Raw genomic sequence first — 19,965 nt, 5'->3', positions numbered from 1 at the left:
GCGAGGTGGGCAGGCCGGTCGGCATCCGGAACCAGGCGGGCCGTCTTCCGCCCCAGCACCGCATAGCTCTGATCAAGGCCACGGCTTCGCCAGGCTGGAAGAGGGGGCCTCGGAATGGGTCTCCGAGCACCTGGAGGGAGGACCTGTCTTCTTGGTGGCATCGCTTGCCGCCGCCTCTGGTGACCGGGATCGTCCCACGGCCACAGATGGCAGCTGCCAGTCAAGGGCATCTTGCTGCCCAGGAGTGGGAAGACCTATCTGACGCCGAGGGTCCCGCTCCCGGGGCGCACGGCCTGAAGGACCTAATCGGCACCCCATGGTGACTGCTGGACACCCCTGCCAGCCTCCTGGTGGCTCACACTGGCTTTATCCATAGCCTCTCTTCCATGGAGCCTGAAGTTCACTAGCCACCAGCTCCACAAAGCCACCTAGGGACGCCCAGGGCATTGAAATACACGAACTCTCAAGCCCTTCCCTGGAGATCTTGATTCCGTACGTCTGGGATGGGACCCGGGATTGCACCTTTGTAAAAATGCCCTGGGGGCTCCTGATCCACAGCCAGCAAAGGGGAGCTACCTGCAGCCCCCCAAGTCCGCTCCCAGAACCTCAAGGCTCACCAGGCTTTGATACTTGTGGCCGAGGGGCGCCTGGGGGGCTCAGTCGGTTGAGCGTCCGACTCTTGGTTTTGGCTCAGGTCATGATCTCATGGTTCGTGAGTTCAAGCCCAGTGCTGGGCTCCACGCTGAAGGTGTGGGGCCGGCTTGGGGTTCTCTTTCTCCCTCTCTCTCTGCCCCTCCCCCACTTGCACGCACGCACGCTCTCTCTGTCTCTCTCTCCCTCTCAAAAAGAACTGAGCTGGTCTCCAGGCTGCTGCTTGTTGCCAAGCAGTGACCCCGCTCGGCGGTCTGCTCAAGTCCAGCCAGGCCAGCGTCAGGAAGCTCACTGCCTGGAGCATAGTACGCGCTCACTAAATGTCACCTTGCCTGTTGGTTGTCGCCACGGTGCATGTGCCAACACCGCTGGTCTCCGAATCCATGCACACTGCCACTCCGAGAAGAGGAGTTTGCACATCGGTTCCATCGGCCCAGAACCTACAACAGCGTCCCGGGTAGGGCGGGCTCTACACAGAGTCGCCTACCCCACAGTCAAGGCACAGCTAACCTGAAGTTAGGCGCTCCGTCGCGCACCGCTGTTGGGAACGCGAAGTGGCGCAGTGGCTTTGGGAAACCACAGAGTTACCATACGACCAAGCAATGCCACCCCCAGGTATGCGCGTGCACAAGGGAAGCGAAAACATACCTCCGCAAACAGAAACCTACACGGGTGTTCACAGAAACACTATCCAGGACCGCCCAGAAGAGAAACGATCCAGAGGTCCATCCACAGAAGGATGCATGAACAAAATGGCACACCCCTACCACAGAGTATTATTCAGCCATGAAAAGAGAAGAAAGCTTTGGCCCCCGCTACATCATGGACGAAGCTGGAAGACGTGACGCTCCGGGAAAGAAGCCAGACGCCAAAGGCGGCTTTCTGTACGATGCGACATCGCACGGAATGCACAGGCCATGCAGCAAGTCCATGCAGACACAAAGCAGATTGGTGGCTGTCGGGGCCCCGGGGGAGGGAGAGGGTGCCTGCCGACTGGGGTTGACGACATGATCTGAGAATACAGAGTAGGGGCGATGACGGTTGCGTTCTGTCAATAAGCACGTTAAAGAATAGGTTTCACGGTATGCAAATTAAAGCTCAAGCTGTTAGGAAAAAAAAACCCAAAACCCTGAGCCCTGTCACTTCCTCCCCATGGGCCGTCGGACAAGTTACTCAGCCGATATAAAAGGAAAAACACCCTGAATCAGAGAGTGCCTATGAGTCACGTGGCACCTGCGAGCCTCCATAAACCATCATTCCCATTATCGTCGTCAGTTATCATTATCTCACGCGTAATGGTCCCGAGCCGGGATCCGTCAACAGCACAGCCCGGGGAAGGACCATGGTTCTGTTTACCGGCACAGAGGGAGGGGCCGGTCGGAAGGTATGCACACGGCCTCACACCTACGAAGTAGCTGGCTCAAGATTCAGAGGTTCTCGTCTCCCTCCAACGTCTAGCATGCGCTTACTCGTCCATTCATTCAACAGTCCAGCACTAAGCCAGGCGCTGGGAATATCGATAGTCAACAAATCAGCGGTGGCCCGCACCCTCTCGAAGTTGACCATCTACTGGGGCGTCAACGGGTACCAACTCGGGTCATAACCCAAGTGCGTGATTACAAGCGACATGACGAGTTATGTTACGTGAGAACGTGGGATGCCATGAGAGTGTGACAGGGGAAGTAAAGGCAGGCCGGACGGGGTGGGCAGGGAAAGCTTCAGGGTATCCAGATTGCTGCAAGACGCAAGTGACGTGTCCGGGGCACGAGGGCAGAGAGCTCCTGGCTGGCGGAGTGACTGGGTGAGCGCGTGAGTGTGGGGCCCACACCCACTGTGCGCGTGAGTGTACGAGCGTAGGGGAAGGTGTCCAGCCGGAAACTCCAGAAACTCGCCGGGACTGAAGCACACGGTTTGTACGGGGATACAGGCTGATGTGGGCGGGCAAGGAAGCACCTGTCCCTCGCCCCTCCAGGACAAATTTCGGGGCGGAGTGGGCGGGGCGGGGGGGCACGCCCACGGAGGACGGAGTCACACGGAGGTGCAACCTGACTGGGCGGGACAGGGTGTGTTGGCGAGCTCCCCCAGATCTGCATGGGGGAGGCAGGAGGGGGCGCGCCCTGGAACGCGCGCTGGGCTCCCCAGCTGTCGGCTGCCTCTGCGTGAGGGTCCGGGATCCCAGCCTGCCGCGTCCCAATTTCCCGGGTCTAATCCAGCCACCTGGTGACTTGATCTGCCTCAGACAGGACTTTCCAGCTCCGTCATGGGCCGCCTGCCCCGTCCCAGGCCACGGCCAGGGTCACCATGGCACAGATGATGGCTGGAATGAGTCCTGGACCCACGAACTACAGCCCGTTCGTGGGAATGTCACATGCAAACACCTGTCTTTCCCGGACAGTGACCAGGGGACAAGGGAAGAGGAGGACACAGAAAACCAGAACAAAGGGGGGTGATGGTAAGAGTCCCCATTTTCCTTCTTATGAATCACTGTCTGGGTTTTTCTACACTGCCATGTAGCACAATATCTACCTGATGTTACCTCTTCAAACATTAGCTTCCTCCTCCCGTGCGTGATTATCAAATCACTGACCACTACCAAAAGTTGCTTAAGTTTATCCGTCTATTACTTCAAAGGCATTCCACAAATCGTATTTAGAGGCGCTCTAGACCAGTGGACTTGGAGGTTCTTCTGGCGCTCAAAGACGGACAAGTATCGGGCGTGTGGCCCGCCCCCCGGGGACAGCTCGGTCCGGGGCCACCTCTACTCCCGCCCAGACCTGCCCGGCCCCTCTTGGCTCGAGCTCCTCGCCCAGCCTCTCTGTGCTCCCGGACCATCTCCGTCATTCCAAGCTGCCCGCTGTCCCCAGGCACGCGTCCCGGGGGTGGTGGGCCCCGAAGTGGGTGGGGGCACAGGAAGTGAGGGACAGCCCCACGCAGGGAGCAGCTGGTCGGGTCCGACCGGCTTACGGGGCCCGGAGTGAAATGAGCAGACGTGCCTCAGCCCTGAGTCATCCGGGGTGGGGGGGGTGGCTGTCGGGATCACGCCCCCAACCGCAGAGGCAGCGGCCACCCAGAAAGGCCAGAGAGGACGGGGAGGGCAGAGCGGTCACCTGGCTGGCTGTGCAGGAGGGTCCACAGCTGTTCCCGCCCCCTCCTGCCCCTCCGTCCTGGCATTCGGCTTATTTTGACAGCCCCTGCTTCTGGCCGGAGCTTGGCCGGCTCTCTTCTCCGGGATACACGGAGCTGTCAGGGAAGGGGCGCAGGCAGCTGCAGGAAGGGGCAGACAGCGGTGGGGGCACCCGACAGGAAGCCCACGCCTACTGACCAGCTGCTCCGGGGCTGGCCGTGAGCGCCAGGGAGGCCACTCCGGGCCACGGGGACCCGCGTGAGTGGTTGGGGGCGGGGAGCCTGGGCGTCCTGCCTTCCTGCAAGGTGGGTATGCATGGCCAGTCTCCCCAAGGGCACGCCCCGTGGAGAGTCAGCGACCTGGGACTGAGGAGAAGCCAGACAAACACCGGGCTGTGTTCTCGCCTGCTCTGTCCCCAGTTCACCGCGAAGCCTTGGGCAATGGCCCCTCGCTGCCTCAGTTTCCCCATCTGAAAAACTAAGGAGAGGTCTCCTACCTTCCCAGGTGCTGCACCATGACCCCAGTTAACTCCTTAGTAAGTGGCCGCCTCGCTCCTGCCCCCAGGCCGCACCGCTGGCTGAGAGCGCACCCAAGGGGAGGGTTTCCACGGGGTCCGCCTGTACTCGCACCCAGAGCCAGCGTCCCACCCACCCAGCTGCCTCGAGCCAGGAGAGTGTGTGTGGTGGAACAGGACCCACGCGAGGGCGGATGCTCTCGACCGGTAAATCCGAAGTGCCAGCCACATCGGAGACGCCCGGTAAATGGCACCTGAACGGGCCCACGCGCAAACGGGTGGGAAGCGGGCCCTGGGGTCGGACTGGCTCTGCTTGCTAGCTGCCTGGCCTGGGACCACTCAGTTACCTAACTCTTCTGACTTCTGACAGATTCACCTGCACAGTGGGGACGCTGCGGCCCCTACGCTCACAGGGCCGTCGTGACACTCAGTAAGGACATTTCACGCGTGGCGGGCACACGGTAGGCTCGCGGTTCTCGCTCACGGGACAGCTCCACCTAATGCCCAGCCAACGTCTCCAAGGTCGTTTCGCGCAGTCTAACTTGCCTCTCGTCGCCAGCGAGGCTTCTCGGCGCTCACTCCCAGCTCGTGGCGTCCACCCCATCGCCCACACGGGACCTGGGGGCTCCTCCTGGCCCCTCCCAGTCCCGCATCCCTGACAGTTCTTCCCGCCCTCACCCTGCAGTTCTCGTGGGTCCATGGGTTCCTGTCTCCACACCCCCGGCCTCTCTCAGGCCTCACCCCGGGCTCACCTGCCCCGCCCCGCCCCCCCCCCCCCCAGCACCACAGGCTTCCCTTCACCCCTACCCCTGGCCGCTATCTGCCACCCTCGCCGGCCGTCAGCACCTCGAGAGCGCGGAGCGAGCCTTGCTGCTCGGTAAATGTTTGCTGACTGATGAATCAGCGAACACAGGAGACCAGAGTAAAGGTCCTGGTACCAGGAGGGAGGCCGAGTAGAAGGACAGGGCGTGAGAGGCCCATGGAATTCATCATCTGTGAATCCACCATGGTTTTGTTAAAAGGGAAACACAAATGCATCTTTAAAGCAGGTACGGATGGAGCCCAGCTCGCTTCTGTTCCAAGCGGGTGCTGCTAAGTTGGCTGTTGAGACCCTGGCATGACATCTTCTGTGAGAAATGCAAATCAAGAGGAGTCGGGGGGCGCCTGGGGGGCTCAGTCGGCTGAGCGTCCGGCCTCAGCTCGGGTCGTGATCTCGCGGTCCATGGGTCCGAGCCCCGCGTCAGGCTCTGGGCTGACAGCTCGGAGCCTGGAGCTGCTTCGGATTCTGTGTCTCCCTCTCTCTCTCTCTACCCCTCTTCGCTCAGGGTCTATCTCTTTCTCTCCAAAATAAATGAACATTAAAAAAAAAAAAAGTGAGTCAGGGCTCAGTGAGAGCTATTGATTAGCTGTACTCTATACCAGGTACTGTGTCACTAGGCAGCCCAGGATTTAATCTCCTCCGGGAAGGAACGGCTGTCCCCGTTTTACAGATGAGGACAGTCTTGGGAAGACTGCCGAGCTGTCTCAAGGTCATGTAGCTCCTGAGGGAGGGAGCTGTGAGTTGAGCCAAGGTCTGTCCGATCCTAAGGCTTGCGTTTAATTCCCACCAATATGGTCAGCTGCTCTGATTGGCCAGCCACCAGCCTCCCTGCCCAACACTGGCCAGAACCTTCCAGAAAGAGGGCTCTGGTGATCCCCCAGGGCCAGTGAGGGAGCAAGCAGAGGATGGGGAAGGGAAGGGGCGGGGAAGGGCAGACCTCCTGAGCTCAAAGAGCAGAGTAAGGCCAGGCCAGGTGCAGGGGGACAGACGTGCCTGAGAGAGAAACGGGGTCTGGTTCTGGAAATCAGACCCGCTCCTCCTGCCGGTACATCCGTGCCAAGGTGGTAGATGAGAAGCAAGGGGACGAGAGGCGGTTCCTGCCCTTTTTGGGGAACAGGAGGAGGGTCATGCCCTTCTTGCCTGTGAACGTCGGGGCCCCTCCTGGAACCTTCTCTCCACCCCACTCCACCCCACCACTGGCACGGGGGCCCTTTGCTTGGGGGTCGCCCGGTTCTGAAGGCTGAGAGCAGAGGTTGCAAATCTGCAGCCTAGAAACCACGTCTGGCCTACAAAGCAGTTTTAAGTATTTCAAAAATTGAGAAATTTCCCACTAATATCTGGGATTCCAGCGTTGCTGGAAAATCGTCTACCCTCCCCCCGCCCCCCCCCCCCCCCCCCCCCGGCCAGGTCACAATTCCCACATGGCACCCGTCAGCTGAGACGCGGCTGCCCCTTGCGCTGGGTGCCGTCTCCCCGGGGCAGGAGGAGAAGGAAGGGGACTCTTAAGTCCCCCCCCCCCCCCGGCCCCCGGTCCCAGCCCCACGCTCTGGGAGAGCTGCCGGAATGTTTCCAGAAGCTGTCTTCCTCCCCTCGTGGCCAGCAAGGACAGAGAGCTGCTTTGTCAGCGTGGTGGCCACACAGCGGGGACCCAGGCGGACTCACGCCTGCCTGGCTCTTGACCACCAGACTCAGTCCCCTCCGGGAAGCCTGCTGCTGTTTCTGATGTAACATGAAACACCTCTGGCTTCCCGGCCTGGCCCCCCAGGGCTCCCTCTCTGGCCCCCACACCGCTGCCTGGCCCGGCCCGGGGCACCTGGGCAAACAGGGCCCGGCCGCCTCCTGCGCCCCCGCCCCCAACAATCCCAGCAGTGTGGCCCGCGCGGCTCCCCAATGCTGCGGCCTGTTCACCCCCCTCCCCCCGCCCCTGCCCAGGGCACGTTGCCGGAGGCAGGCCATGTCAGAACCACCTGGCAATCCTTCATTCCAGCTTCAATCCTTCATTCCAGCTTCTGGGAGCTTCCAGAAAACTCAAATATTTGAAACAGACTGCCCTGCCGCGGTCCCGGAGGCGGCCTGGGGAGGACGCGGACGTCGGGCTGGGCAGTGTCCGGCCCGGACCCCGGCGCCCCCAGCTCTGCAGTCCCTGCGAGGCACCCTCCCGACCCCCCGACTCAGTGGAGCGTAAGCGGATGGGCCGTCTCCGCTCCTACGCGGCCGCCCTGCCCTCCCCTCGGTCACATTCCCAGAGCCCACGCGGCCGCCCTTCCGGGCCCCTCGGGAACGTCCGTCACTGAGGCCCTCTGGGAGCCGGCCTCTGAGCTTGGGATGCCCCTCTCCACCGTCCACCTTCTACCAGAATTGGGTGTTTACGATCTCCTCTTCCCCGATGGCCTGGGGGGGCCCCTGGAAGGAGGAGAGAGATTCACGACTCGGATGGACCCCACCCTTCCCGGCTGTGTGAACCCGGGCCCCGTCGCTTCCCTCCTTTTGCGGCTCTGTTTCCTGAGCCGTAGGATAGTGCTCACGGCGTGACCCCGGCAGGGTAACAGTGAGGACCCGGGAGGCAAAGGCACCAGGCCCAGGACCCACATCACCCAGCCGCTGCCTACGGCAGACCGTCTGGGGCGGGGCCAGCCGAGCAGAAAGCTGGGGCTGCCTCCGCACAGAGACTCGACTCGCTGGGCCAGCGGGAGGGGGGCAGGGTGGCAGCCACGCCCGGATCCGGCTGGAGAGCCCAGGGAAGGGCGCGGAGAGACCGCGGTCTGCACGGGGCAAGTGTTCTGGGTGCCAGGTGGACCCCGGGGCAGTGGGGTCCCGCCGACAGCCCTGCGTCTGGACCGCGAGCTCAGCTGGGGCGACTTCGCTCCCGCACGCCGGCATCTTGAGTGAAACGAAACGGACGCTGAAATGAGGTCCCAAAATAAATGCAAGAATGCTTGGTTTAGATGCTCTGAAATATCTAGGCATTTCCTCCCGGTGGAAGGCAGATGGGGAAGGAGAAAAACGTGACCGGAAAGTATCTGGCGCGAGAGTCGCGGGAAGCCAGTGGCGGGTGCAGCGGCCCCCACCGTGACGGGAGCGCTGGCCTGCGATCCGGGTTCTGGCTGCGTGACCCCCGGCAACGCTTAGCGTCCTTGGCTCCAGCCGCCTCCCAGGGGCACCTCGAGGCTGGTGTCCGCGAGGTGTTCCGTCCCAGGCCGCGGGCCGAATTGCTGCTGTGCTGTGGGTCTTGCCATTCTCAACGCCTCTTCCGCAGCCGCCCGGGGGACCCCCTGTTTACCTGATTCTGCACCGTACAACTCGCCGTCTACACCCCTCCCGCCCCTCTCCGTGCGTTCCATCTGTACATCCGTCCGTCTGCTTGTCGCGTTCGGAATCTGGTGAATCCATATTCTTCCCCGGGCCACGGCATCCCATTAGTCTGGCTTGTTATAAAAATACTACTTGGAACTTTCTACTGCCATGGTCATGGCAACAGCCCTTTGCTGAAAACCCTATTGGCTGGAAAATGAAAATCTGGGCATGGAAGCCGACACCAGACCGGATTTCTCTGCCTAACACGGCGGGGAGGCCTTTGGGTTTGACGGGGAGACGGGAAGGAGTGTGGCTGGGAGAATATCTGGGGGAGGGGGAAGGAAAGAGAGAGGGTCTGGCAGGGCTGGACACTGAGGACATGGGAAGTATGGCACACGGACACGTTTGAGGACGGTTTTTGCGCTATTTTTTTATGGAGTGTGCCATCAAATCTCCCTTCATAAAGCTGCCAGAAAATTCTGCCACATTCGCTCATGCTCTTGGTGGACGTGGACGAAAAAGGGACAGAATCTGCGAGATGGCGAGACATGGATGAAAAAGGGACAGAATCTGTGAGATGGCGAGACGTGGACGAAAAAGGGACAGAATCTGCGAGATGGCGAGCGGTTGTCAGAGGCAACTGTTTTTGAAGTCGCTGCCTCAATTTCCCCTGGAGAAAGGCCTTTCCCTGCTCCCCACCTGGAACACGGAGCACAGCCTGGGCTCCCCACCACCGACACCAGCCCCCAAAATAGGCCCTTTCTCTCTCAGAGAAGCAGAAGTTGAAGCCGAGCAAAGCTCAGCGTATTTAACCCTTCGGTTTGGGAGACAGAAGCTGTCGGGCGCTGTGGGGCCAGGAAAATACACCGGCAGCGGAGAGAGCGGAGACATTTTCCAAGCTCTTTTTGGTTGAAAAAGAAAAATAGAGAAACGCTTAATACAAAAAATCACTTCCCCCCTCCCCTCTAAATATATCAAGCCTGAGCCTCTTTTTACGAGCAAACCAAGTTACACGTGACCTGTTTTGACGTTTCCCAAGCAACAAAGGAAGTTAACATTTTAAAAGGACACTTAAAAAAAATGTAGATATTTCCATTTTTGCCTAAATTTATTATTATTATTATTATTTATTTATTTATTTATCTTAAAACAGCTCCATAGTTCTAGATGGGGCAAGGCTCTGATCTGTCTAGACAAGCCGTGGCCAACAGGGAGGCAGAGAAGAAGAGACGGTGACACGAGAAAGATCATGACGGGTGTAGCACACGCCTCAAGGTCCCTGAGGAAGGACGGGAGACCCTAAAGAGATCCAGGGTGTCCACAATCCTGGAGACACCGGTGAGCCATGCGCTTCATGGACGTCTCCAATCCATAAACAATAAAATAATATCATCTGTTCCCAGGCCGTGTAGACACCTTGCAGATTCAGACCACCCGAAGACAGGCTGGTGGATCCCACATGCTCGAGACAAACCGGACGCATCTAAGGGCCAGAGAAGCACGGACTGGCTGCCCCTGGAGGGTGAGGTGGCCGCGAAGGGCATTGACTATCACTCGGGCGCGGGACATTGTGATGTCACGACTGAGCGAGTAGCGATCGAGCTCCCACCCCGTCTGTGTGTGGGCGAGGCTCCGGTGGAGGCAGCGACCCCCTTCTCTGCCTAGAAATTCCTGCCTGTTCTTCGAGACTCTGCACGGGTGCTCCACGAAGACTTCCCCGACACTGCCCACCCCGGTCCAGCGGTCACTGTGGCTCTTCTGTGCCCACCGTATCACCAGGCGTGCCCCAGGGACTAGGGTCGTCTTTGTGTCTTTATGAGCCCTTGGAGGGCAGCGTGTCTGTAGTCCGGGAGCCCAGCACGGGGCTGGCATCTAGGAGGACCTCAGGATGTGACTGGTGAATGAATGAATGAATGAATGAATGGGTGAATGTTGGCCAACATGGACCCACCCCATGCTCTACTGGAGGGGGCCGGCTGGAACATTACCAGAAAAAAAAGGATGGATGGCGTGACAAGAACACGGAGGGACCCAGAGGAAAATGTGATGCATCCCCCAAAAGCTGCAGGTGCTCAAGGAATTGCTTGGTCTGGGCCCTACTTATGGATAGAATTTTACTAGGGAGTTACCTGTGGCAGGGACGTTCCAGGCAGAGGGACAGCAGGAGGGAAGGCATGGCAACTCGGGGTGACTTAGGGTAGCTTCACAAGAGCACAGGAAGAGACTTAGTCGGGGAAGGGAGGGCCGGGGCAGGGGTGGAGCTGAATTGCTAACCTCACTGAATGCCTGGTCAGCAAAGCTTGCTACACCTGTCTCTCTCTCTCAGCCCCTCCTCTGCTCACAATCTCTCTCTCTCTCTCTCTTCCTCTCTCAGCCCCTCCCCTTCGGACAATCCCTCTCTCTCTCTCTCTCTCTCTCTCTCTCTCTCTCCAATAAAGATTCAAAACATTTTTTGGTCCAAGACATATAATCTTCGAAAATGGAAACAGATCCCTATTTTGAAAAATAACACTTCATGACCGTAAGAAGACACACACACACACACACACACACACACACACACACACACACACCACACGGTTTATTTTAAACCGACGCTTCAGAAACCCGTAGGGTCTGACACGGTAACTTACGGGCAGCGTAGATCAAAGAGTGAATTACTCATGACCACGACTGTAATAATATAACTTCACGCCCGTGGAAATCGTTGCTAAAAATGGGAAGGGCAAGGTTTCTGAACCCGGTTTTGCAAAACAGAAGCAGGCCCCCTGGCCGAGCTCACGGCACACGGTATATGCCAGGCATGTGCACCCGCCTCGGCAAACACATTCCTGGCCTTCGGGCCAGAGCAGGTGACGCTTAAAACAGGAGCCGTGTGGACGGCCACGGATGGGAAGTGTTGGCGACAGGTTCTTTCTATCCCCGTCTGGCCCTCGCCGTCACCCCAACTTCCAAATCCACCTTTCCGAGGAGCCGGGAGAGGCGGGGGAAGGAATGTGGCCCCCCCACGCTTCAAAGAGCCCCGTGGCCACAGCTGCACCTGAGCCCCTCCGAGAGGAGGGACGACAGGCCGCAACCCGGGGTCGGCCCGGGGCCACCCGACCCCCACCGTCATGCGTTCCTACCGCGAAGCCCTCTTGCGTCCAGAGCTGCGGGTCTCTGTAAAGAGACAGAGAACCAGGGGGCTCGGGGAGCCCAGATACCCCCGCTGGGCTTCGGAATCGCGGGTGTCCTCCACCCTGGTCTCCACCTGGGACCCCGGCTCAGAGAGGCCCGTCTCTGCCTCCCCACTGCCTGCCGCTCGGCCCTGGAGGAGGCACACTCTGTCCGGGCCACCGCTGCCTCGCCCTCGAGATCCTGAGTCCACACACCCCACGGGCCTGCCACCCCCACCCCACCCCCCCAGCTAAGCCCGAACCCAGGCTCCTGTGCCTCGCAGGACACCGGGGGCTGGAGCGTTGGGAAATGGCACGGCCCGCCGGGCCCGCCACACTTCATTCGGGGCCACCTGGGGACATTTCCCAAAGGGCGGCCTCGCAGGCTTTCTGTCCCCTCCTGCCCCCCGCTGCCCCCTGTTCTGTCCCCTCCTGCCCCCCGCCGCCCCCCGTTCTGTCCCCTCCTGTCCCCTGCTGCCCCCGTTCTGTCCCCTCCTGCCCCCCGCTGCCCCCGTTCTGTTCCTTCCTGCCCCCCGCTTCCCCCCCCCCGTTCTGTCCCCTGCTGCCCCCATTCCGTCCCCTCCTGCCCCCTGCTGCCCCCGTTCTGTCCCCTCCTGCCCCCCGCTGCCCCTGTTCTGTCCCCCGCTGCCCCCGTGCTCCTTCTGAACCTCTCCGCACGCCCTCCTTGAGCTCCATCGTGTCCTTCACGACCTTGCTTGAAGCTGCAACCCTCACACAAGGCTCCTTCCTTCTCCTCCCGGGCCAAACACACAGAGCCCTCCCCAGGCCACCTGCTCCCCACATCTCCCATTCGCCTGGGCTGGGAGCTGGGGGACCGCCGTCCCCTAGACCAGGGATCCTCAAACCTCACCCTGCGTCATCTCCGCGACCCCCGTGTTGTAACTGCTTCTGGATGGACTTCCGCCTAGACACGAACGCCGGGAGGGGCCAGGTCTGGGTCCACCTCGTGGCTAGTGCCCCATTCTACAGAAGGGGAAACTGAGCCTCAGGGAGGACTACAGACACGCCCAGCCACACCGCCGGCAAGCAGCGGAACCAGGGCGGGAGCCACGTCACCCACCTCCACACAGCTCACTGTCCCGTGACATCGCCCAGCCCAGAGGGTCCCAGTTACGTGACGGCCCAAACGTAAAGGCGATTTTGTTGCCAGTCAACGCAGCTTCCAAAGGGCTCACGGGAGGGAAGAAATCAAATGCAGGGACTCTCCTGCGAGAAACGGAAGGCACTCGTCCCCGGGGCGCCTGGCGGGTTCCCTCAGTAGAGCGTGAGGCTCTCGATCTCCGGGTCGTGAGTTCGAGCCCCGCGTTGGGTGTAGAGAGGACTAAACATAAAATAAAATAAAGATATCCATCCCTAAGGCCACTCTGCAGCACCCCGTCCCTGCCCACACCACCCTGGGTGGGAGGGAGGGCACAGTGACTGGCCCCAGCAGGTTCCAGGGCCCCCAGGACTGGCCTTAGCCACCGGCAGAGCGGGGAGTCAGAGAAATCACAGCTTCAGAGCCAGAGGGACACCTCTGGGACGTCCTCATCAGGACGTCCTCTTACTCCCTCCTGGGCTCAGTCTGACAAAAAGCCTGAAAAGCCCCAGGTACAGGCACAACCGTGCGTCATGGGCTGGCGCTGGCCAGCGATCGCAGTAACGGCTGCAGAAAGCCGGGCTGCGATCTGTTGCCGACAGACGGGTGTGAAGGAAACTGAGTCACCGAGCGTTGGATGAATGACAAACAGGAGTGGTGACCAACGCGAGCCACAGGCGGCCATAAGAGTGAGCGGCCGCCAGCCCAGACCAGGACCCCGGGCCCACGCAGGGCTGTGACGCAAAGGGTCTGCTGTGCAGAAGCAGCCAGAACCTCCGGAGCCGGGGTACCCACGGGGAGGACGCGTGCGATCGCACACGCGTGTGCACGCACACACCCCGCCCTTCTGCTGTGCCGTGCAGCTCCCCCAAAGGCCACGCCGGGGGAGACCCCTCCAGAGACCCCTCTGTAATTACGGGACCTGTGGCACAGGAGGTGAAGAGTCATCCCAAAGCTCCTTCTGCTTTTCTGAGCGGGTCTCATTCTACTAGGCTTTGCTCCAGAACACCCCACGCGCAAAATCCATAAATAGGCGACGGAGACTATGTTCCCATTTCCGGAGAAACGTTCACCCCCACGAGAGGACAGTCACGTTACAGGTGGCTGGTCACAGGAGTCCATTAAAGGGCAAGCAAGGTCCAGGGTCCGACACACGCCGTTCGCATCAAGCTCAGTGATCAAATTATTCAAATCGTTTACAGCCTTGCTTAGTCTGGACAATTCGATAGTTGGACCAGACCTCTTCCTTCCGGATTCTGGTACTTGGTGTTCTGAAGAAGTCTTGGGGCAAACCAACGTGCTTTCCTTTGCATGAAATTCTTTTTTTTTTTTTTTTTTTTAATGTTTATTTATTTTTGAGAGACAGAGGCAGAGCGCGAGCGGGGGAGAGGCAGAGAGAGAGAGGGAGACACAGAATCCGAAGCAGGTTCCAGGCTCCCAGCCGTCAGCACAGAGCCCGACGCGGGGCTCGAACCCACGGACCGTGAGATCACGACCTGAGCCGAAGTCGGACATTTAACCGACTGAGCCACCCCGGCACCGCGTGAAATTCTTTTTCAAAAAAATCCTCAGGAAATGCCTGTTTCCTGTGCACCTGACAAACAGCATCCCATCGGGACCTATCTATTTGCGATTCTGACAGATTTATATCTCTCTCTACATATTCCATCTAGTTGCAGATCTCTGTTGCAGCCTTCTGGAGACGGGGAAGAAGGGAAGGGGACGATTCAGATTTATTGTGGAAATGCCACACGGTAAACGGACAGCAAATTAACTTGCCAGCTGAGAGGGTTCAGCAGTTCCGGGGGGGGACGGAGGCAGAGTTCCCACCAGCCTCCCCTCCGCCGTGTCCTGCCAGAATTCCTCCAAGTCTCAGCTCCTATCATACTACGTTTGACTATCTCCGTGGCATTTTTCTGGGGACTGTTTTTTTTTTTTTTTTTTTTTTTTTTTAAATTTTTTTTTTCAACGTTTTTTATTTAGTTTTTGGGACAGAGAGAGACAGAGCATGAATGGGGGAGGGTCAGAGAGAGAGGGAGACACAGAATCGGAAACAGGCTCCAGGCTCCGAGCCGTCAGCCCAGAGCCCGACGCGGGGCTCGAACTCACGGACCGCGAGATCGTGACCTGGCTGAAGTCGGACGCTTAACCGACTGCGCCACCCAGGCGCCCCTGGGGACTGTTTTTTTGAAGTTCTTCTCGGATCACGGTCTTTGGGCTGAAACTTGTCTGGCTGTAGTGTGGTCCGTGTTTATAGGCCCGGGTTTTTTTTCTTCCACCTCACGCCCGTGGTGATGGCCACATTCTCTGTGTCTCCGCCTCTCTCCCTCTCTCTCCCTCTCTCTCTCTCTCTCTCTCTCTCTCTCTCTCTCTCATCCCAGCTACAGAGAATTGAGCTCATCACTGCCTCAGGTCAGGGGACAGCATCACCACTGGGGCGGCCCGGTGATGGTATCACTTTCACCATCAAGTGTGAGGGGACATTGGCGGTAGTCCCAGGTCACACTCAAGGGTCCCTCTGCTAAAAAAGGCAGCATCCAGGCCCACTCAGGATGACGCAGCCCCAGAGAGAGGCCGAGTGCCCCACCGGTAACTGGCCAGCAAATGCGTTCCGTGGATGATGCCAACGTGCAGCATCTGGAGAAAACGTACTATCCTGTAAAATCCACGGTCTTGCAGGCAGGAACAGACGTTCTTTAAAATTCCCCTGCTGTGCCCGCGGCAGCCTGACTCCCAGAAGGCGCCGGGGCCACCACAGGTGAATGACGGCGGTGGGCAGGTGCCCTGGGGACAAGGAAGGACGCTGAGGCTCCCACACAGTGGCTCACACAGTTGCAGGAGGGAGCCTGGAAGGCGGGTCTGTGCGCGTCGTGCACGCGGGAGGAAGGCCGGGCGGCGGTCTTTCCTTTCGTCGCGGAAGGTTCCAGCTGCCGGGACCCTAAGGGGCCCACACGTACGTCAGGCAGCCTGCCGTGGTCAGGACGGCGGGAGAGCGGCTTCGTGGGTGGGGGGCCGCCCGCAGGCCCCTAACTGGGGAAAAGGGAAGCGTCCTGAAAGCCCAGGGGTCTCCCGTCTGTCCTGCCACACGGCCTCCGACCCGGAGGGCCCAGGAGGCCGGTGGCTTGGCTCCAGGTGAGCTGACCGATGGAGACTCGGATTCTCTCGTTCCCGTTCTCTTCGCAGAGGCTGACGAGAAGGCGCACCGGCCCCGCTGGCTTGTCCGAACCCCGGCCATTTGTGCTGAGGCTTGGCTGGCTCTCAGCACTTGGGGCTGAAATAGCGGGTCAGACAGAGGCCGTCCCGGCCCAGCCCTGTCCTGGAAATTCTTATGAACGTGTCCAAGAATAAGAGGAGAAAATAATGCGTGCTCCGCGAAGGGTGGGGGGGAGGCTTGGGGCCTCGGGGTGAGGCTTTTCACGCATTCAGCCCGGTAGTTCCCGGCGTGTGTCGTCACTCACACCGGTCACCCCCGCCCCCCCCCCCCGAGCCTCGGTTCCCTCGATGCCGCCACAGGTTTGTTGTGAGCGTTAGCCAAAGAGACCGCACGCGTGCGCACGGATGCACACACGCGTGCGCACGGGTCCACACTCGTACACACGCACGGCACAGGGACACGGCGCCCACCTGGCACGCGGGAGGCACTCAGGAACGGGCTTCATCGCTACGTGGGGACCCCGAGGCCGCCGAAACCTGTGCCGCGGGTTTGCGACCACGGCCCGTAAGAGGAGCTACGTGGGTGCTGTGGGGGTGCTGCTTCCCCCTCCTGCCTCCTCCTCTGGCTGGTGGGGAAAACACACAAACCCAAATGGAGCTCAAAGGATCCACTTTACTCAGGCTCTCTGGTAACAGCTAGTTGGAGAATGCTCTAGAACGTCATTCATCCCAACTCGAAGTGATGAAACCTGGGCCTACAGGTAGGACCGGCCTTCTTCTACTGGCCCAGGGAGGTCACTTTTCACCTTTCGAGCCGGAGAAAGCGGGCTGACCGAATCTATGCCCTAATGGTCTGCTTCCCACACAGGAAGGGGGCACGTGAGGTCCCGCCTTCCCCCAGAAGAAGGGAAGGTCAAAGGCAGTGAGTCCGTCCCACGTAGAAAGGGTCTGTCAAGGTCTCGGTGAACCACAAGCCAGGAGGACAAGGCAGGATGGGGGGGCCTGCCAGTCTAGACGAGGAACAGGGTGGCGGGGGGGAGGCTGGTGCAGACAGCCCCCCCCCCCACGGAAACAGAGGCCAGAAGTTCCCCGCGGTGCCAGGTCGTGGAGCGGGGGCTGGGGACGCAAAAGCTCCAGCGCCCGCGGGGAGGGAGGCTGCGGGTCTGTCTGCAAAAGAGGATGCCGGGGGATGTCCGCTCGGGTCCCAGGAGGAGACCTGAGGACTTCAGGAATGCCAGCTGAGACTCTGACAGGGGCGACTCACCCGGTGGCAGTTCCAACCGCGAGCCTAGAAGGTGAGAGCCTGAGGCGCGGACAAGAGAAGGCCGGGTGCCTGCAGAGGCCAGGAGTGGGGGAACCGACAGCAGAGGAAGAAGGTTCCGGCGGGGGGGCGGTGGGGGGTGAGCCAGAGCTGGGAACAGGGCGGGTGAGCCAAAGGCGAGGCAAATACCCCTGGCTCCCCGTCTCCAGCGCCTGGCAGGTATCGCTAAGCACACACCGCGTCCTCTCCCAGGGACCCCGCGTGTGCCGTCGCCGCCCTGCTCCCCCTAGTGATGAACAAGACCTAACCGCCGTCCCAGGCCTCGAGAAAGGCCTCCGGCCCCAGGGAGCTTCGGGCCCGCCATGTCCCCATCACGTCAGCCGGGCCCCTCCCTGGTGGCGGGCCGCCTCGAAGTCCCGGGGCCTGCACACCGGGGGCCGCGTCCCAGCCCTGGCCCTCACCAGCGGCGCAGGTCCCACCTGTGAGATCAGGACACGTCTGGTGGCGGGGGGCACGTGTGGGAATCCCCACACTTGGCCGGCCGGGCGTGCACACGGCGGACGCCGAAGAAGGGTCCGTTCATTGCCCCCGTCTCGCCCCTGGGAGGCCCCCTCATCTGGACCTCAGCCCAAATAGACTGCTCACGGAACATTCTGACCCCTCCCCCCCCCCCCCCCCCCCCGGTCTCTCTCAGAAATGATGAAGCTAAGATTTGCTGGACGGGGCTCAGCCGGTAAGAGCTCAGCTGGCAGAGTGGAGCCTCCCCACGTCTGCGTCCAGGGGACCCCCAGCGGTGGCGTGGGTGTGTGAGGTCACGGAGAGCAGAGGGCACGGAATCTCCAGGGCCCGTGGCAGGGAGAGGCCTCTTGGCCCGAGAAGTCCCGAAGGGGCCACCGCAGGAGGCCTCCGTGCGAGGAGCCCAGAGAGCAAGCGATTTTCTTGGGATCACACCGTTACTCAGTAGCACAGCCAACACGGATGCTGGCCCCCTGACTCCCGGTGCCATGGTCCCCCCCCCCCACCCCGCCCCCCGGGTGCGACAGTTTTCCGAACTTGGCTCTGATGCCCGACCATCTGTGTGGAGGCCGCCCCGCCAGCAAGGTGCCCTGGGTGGAAGCTGATGGAAGCCGACGAAGGCGCAGAAACCACACGGCATCCTGTCAGGGGGAGGGATCCTCTCCAACTGGAAATGTCCTCATTTTATGCCACAAACAACAAGACGGGAGGAAATAAACCCAGACCATTAGCCAAGTGGCACCGCCTGCTTCTGCAAGGACTGAGCCCCCGCACCGGCCGTCATTACGGGGCAAGTGGCTGCTTTAAGCACAGCGCCGACCCTGCTAATGTCAGGTCGGAGCTCTCGGCTCCGGGCTTGGCCACAATCTCTTGCGTCCTTCCTGTGGACGATCAAGGTGGGGACAAGGGCTCGCGCAAACAGAGTCCCCGTGAGAACCAGTCGACGGGCACCGACAGGGAGCCTTGTGATGCCACACCCAGGGGACCTTGGCCCCGGTTTCGGAGACCTGATGCCTGGCACAGGCTGGGTTTGGCTTGGAAAGGGACGGGGCTGTGACCACACGCTAGAGCGGGCCGTCAAAACACCGTGAGGTCATTGCAAACATCAACCTCCCTCAACTTCCTGCAAGGTCTCAGACGTGGCGGCCCCAAGGACGACTGCGCACTCGGCCAGGACCGTGCTTTGAGCGCCTGTGGGGAGCCAGGCCCCGGGCTCAGCCCCGAGGCTGGGGGGGAACACGACACCAGCGAGGGCAGCTGTGCACAAGGAGGGTCGGCTTCTCGGCCTTGTCTGGGGGCATCTGTCAGAGCAACAGGATGCTTCTTTAGGCTCGACCAGATCCACCAGCTGTCAGACACAGGTAAGGTTTGCACGAGTCGGCACGCCTTCATTTATTCTCAACTTGGGGATGAAACACAATCCAGCCGGCGGACCAGAGCCTCCAGCTGCCCAACCAGGAGGAAAAGGAAACCGTCCACATCACCCTTCTTGTGCCCGATGGCCAATGGCCGTCTTCCCGCACGGTGGCTCTCGGAAACCCGAGAGCTTCCCAGAGCCCCTGCCTTGCCTGCCTTCCAGCCCCAAGGTGAGGCAGAAAGGCCCACGTGGGGACTTCAGAGACCCCCTTCTGGGATGTGCCCAGAGCGGAACCTTGAGTTCGCTCCCCCTCCCTCGCCCCAGGTCTGTTCCGTGACGCTGGGCACGTCGAAAGTAGCCCCTGAGAGGGAGTGCCCTGGCAAGGAAGGAGACCCGGGAGGAAGTAAGTGGTCCTCTCCCCTACCAAAGCCCTCACCCTCACCCCTGCTCACTTCCCCATCTCACACCCTGATTGAGCAGCAGCCCTGTCCTCTCCCAGTAGCCCTGTCCACCACCTCTTATAGACCTCTAGAATCTGTCCCCATCACTGGGTCACCGTTCTTTTCTTCTGGTTGAGGGAAAAAGCCTCCGAGCTGGTCTCCCTGCCCTGATCTGCCTTCTCCCACCCAACCCGCGTGGCTGCCAGAGCCATCTTGCCCAAATCCAAATGTACCCACGTCTGCCTCCTGCTCACGCTCTCTCCATGGCTCTCAGTCGCCTCTGGGCCGGAACTCCTGAGGGTGACCCTTTACAGCCCGGCCTCTGCTCACCTGCCCGGTCGCTCCCAGCACCACTAGACGAAACCGTCGCGAACAACGTAGAAATTAAACTTTCTGAACACAACAAGCCGGGGAGAATACGTTCTCCCACGCTCCACGCCCCGCGAGACTCCAAGCCGCCTCCGCTCCGCCCTCCACCACGCGGTCGGTGGCGGTCTCCCCGTGGGGTGGCGCATTCCAAGGGGCCAGGGAGGGGCGAAGTCCACCCCTAAAGTCTGAGCAAAGAGCACGGAGCCTGGGGC

At 60.5% G+C, this 19,965-nt stretch overlaps 2 protein-coding genes across 8 annotated transcripts in view; both read right to left on the bottom strand.

Moving 5' to 3' along the window:
- The window catches only part of CEMIP (cell migration inducing hyaluronidase 1), a 132,458-nt gene that overhangs the window by 77,814 nt on the left and 34,679 nt on the right, over positions 1–19,965 (bottom strand). The window lies entirely within an intron of this gene.
- Positions 15,596–19,965, bottom strand: part of LOC131515856 (collagen alpha-1(I) chain-like) — a 41,256-nt gene continuing 36,886 nt past the window's right edge. Inside the window, exons 11-14 of the mRNA XM_058736268.1 lie at positions 17,380–17,550; positions 17,075–17,221; positions 15,800–15,928; positions 15,596–15,687 (exon numbers count right to left, since the gene is read on the bottom strand). Coding sequence (XP_058592251.1) covers positions 15,596–15,687; positions 15,800–15,928; positions 17,075–17,221; positions 17,380–17,550 — 539 coding nt within the window. The remainder of the gene's footprint in view (positions 15,688–15,799; positions 15,929–17,074; positions 17,222–17,379; positions 17,551–19,965) is intronic.

Source organism: Neofelis nebulosa, chromosome 7, assembly GCF_028018385.1.
Source record: "Neofelis nebulosa isolate mNeoNeb1 chromosome 7, mNeoNeb1.pri, whole genome shotgun sequence".
Taxonomy (NCBI): Eukaryota; Metazoa; Chordata; class Mammalia; order Carnivora; family Felidae; genus Neofelis; species Neofelis nebulosa.
This window is presented reverse-complemented; position numbering and strand designations above follow the sequence as displayed.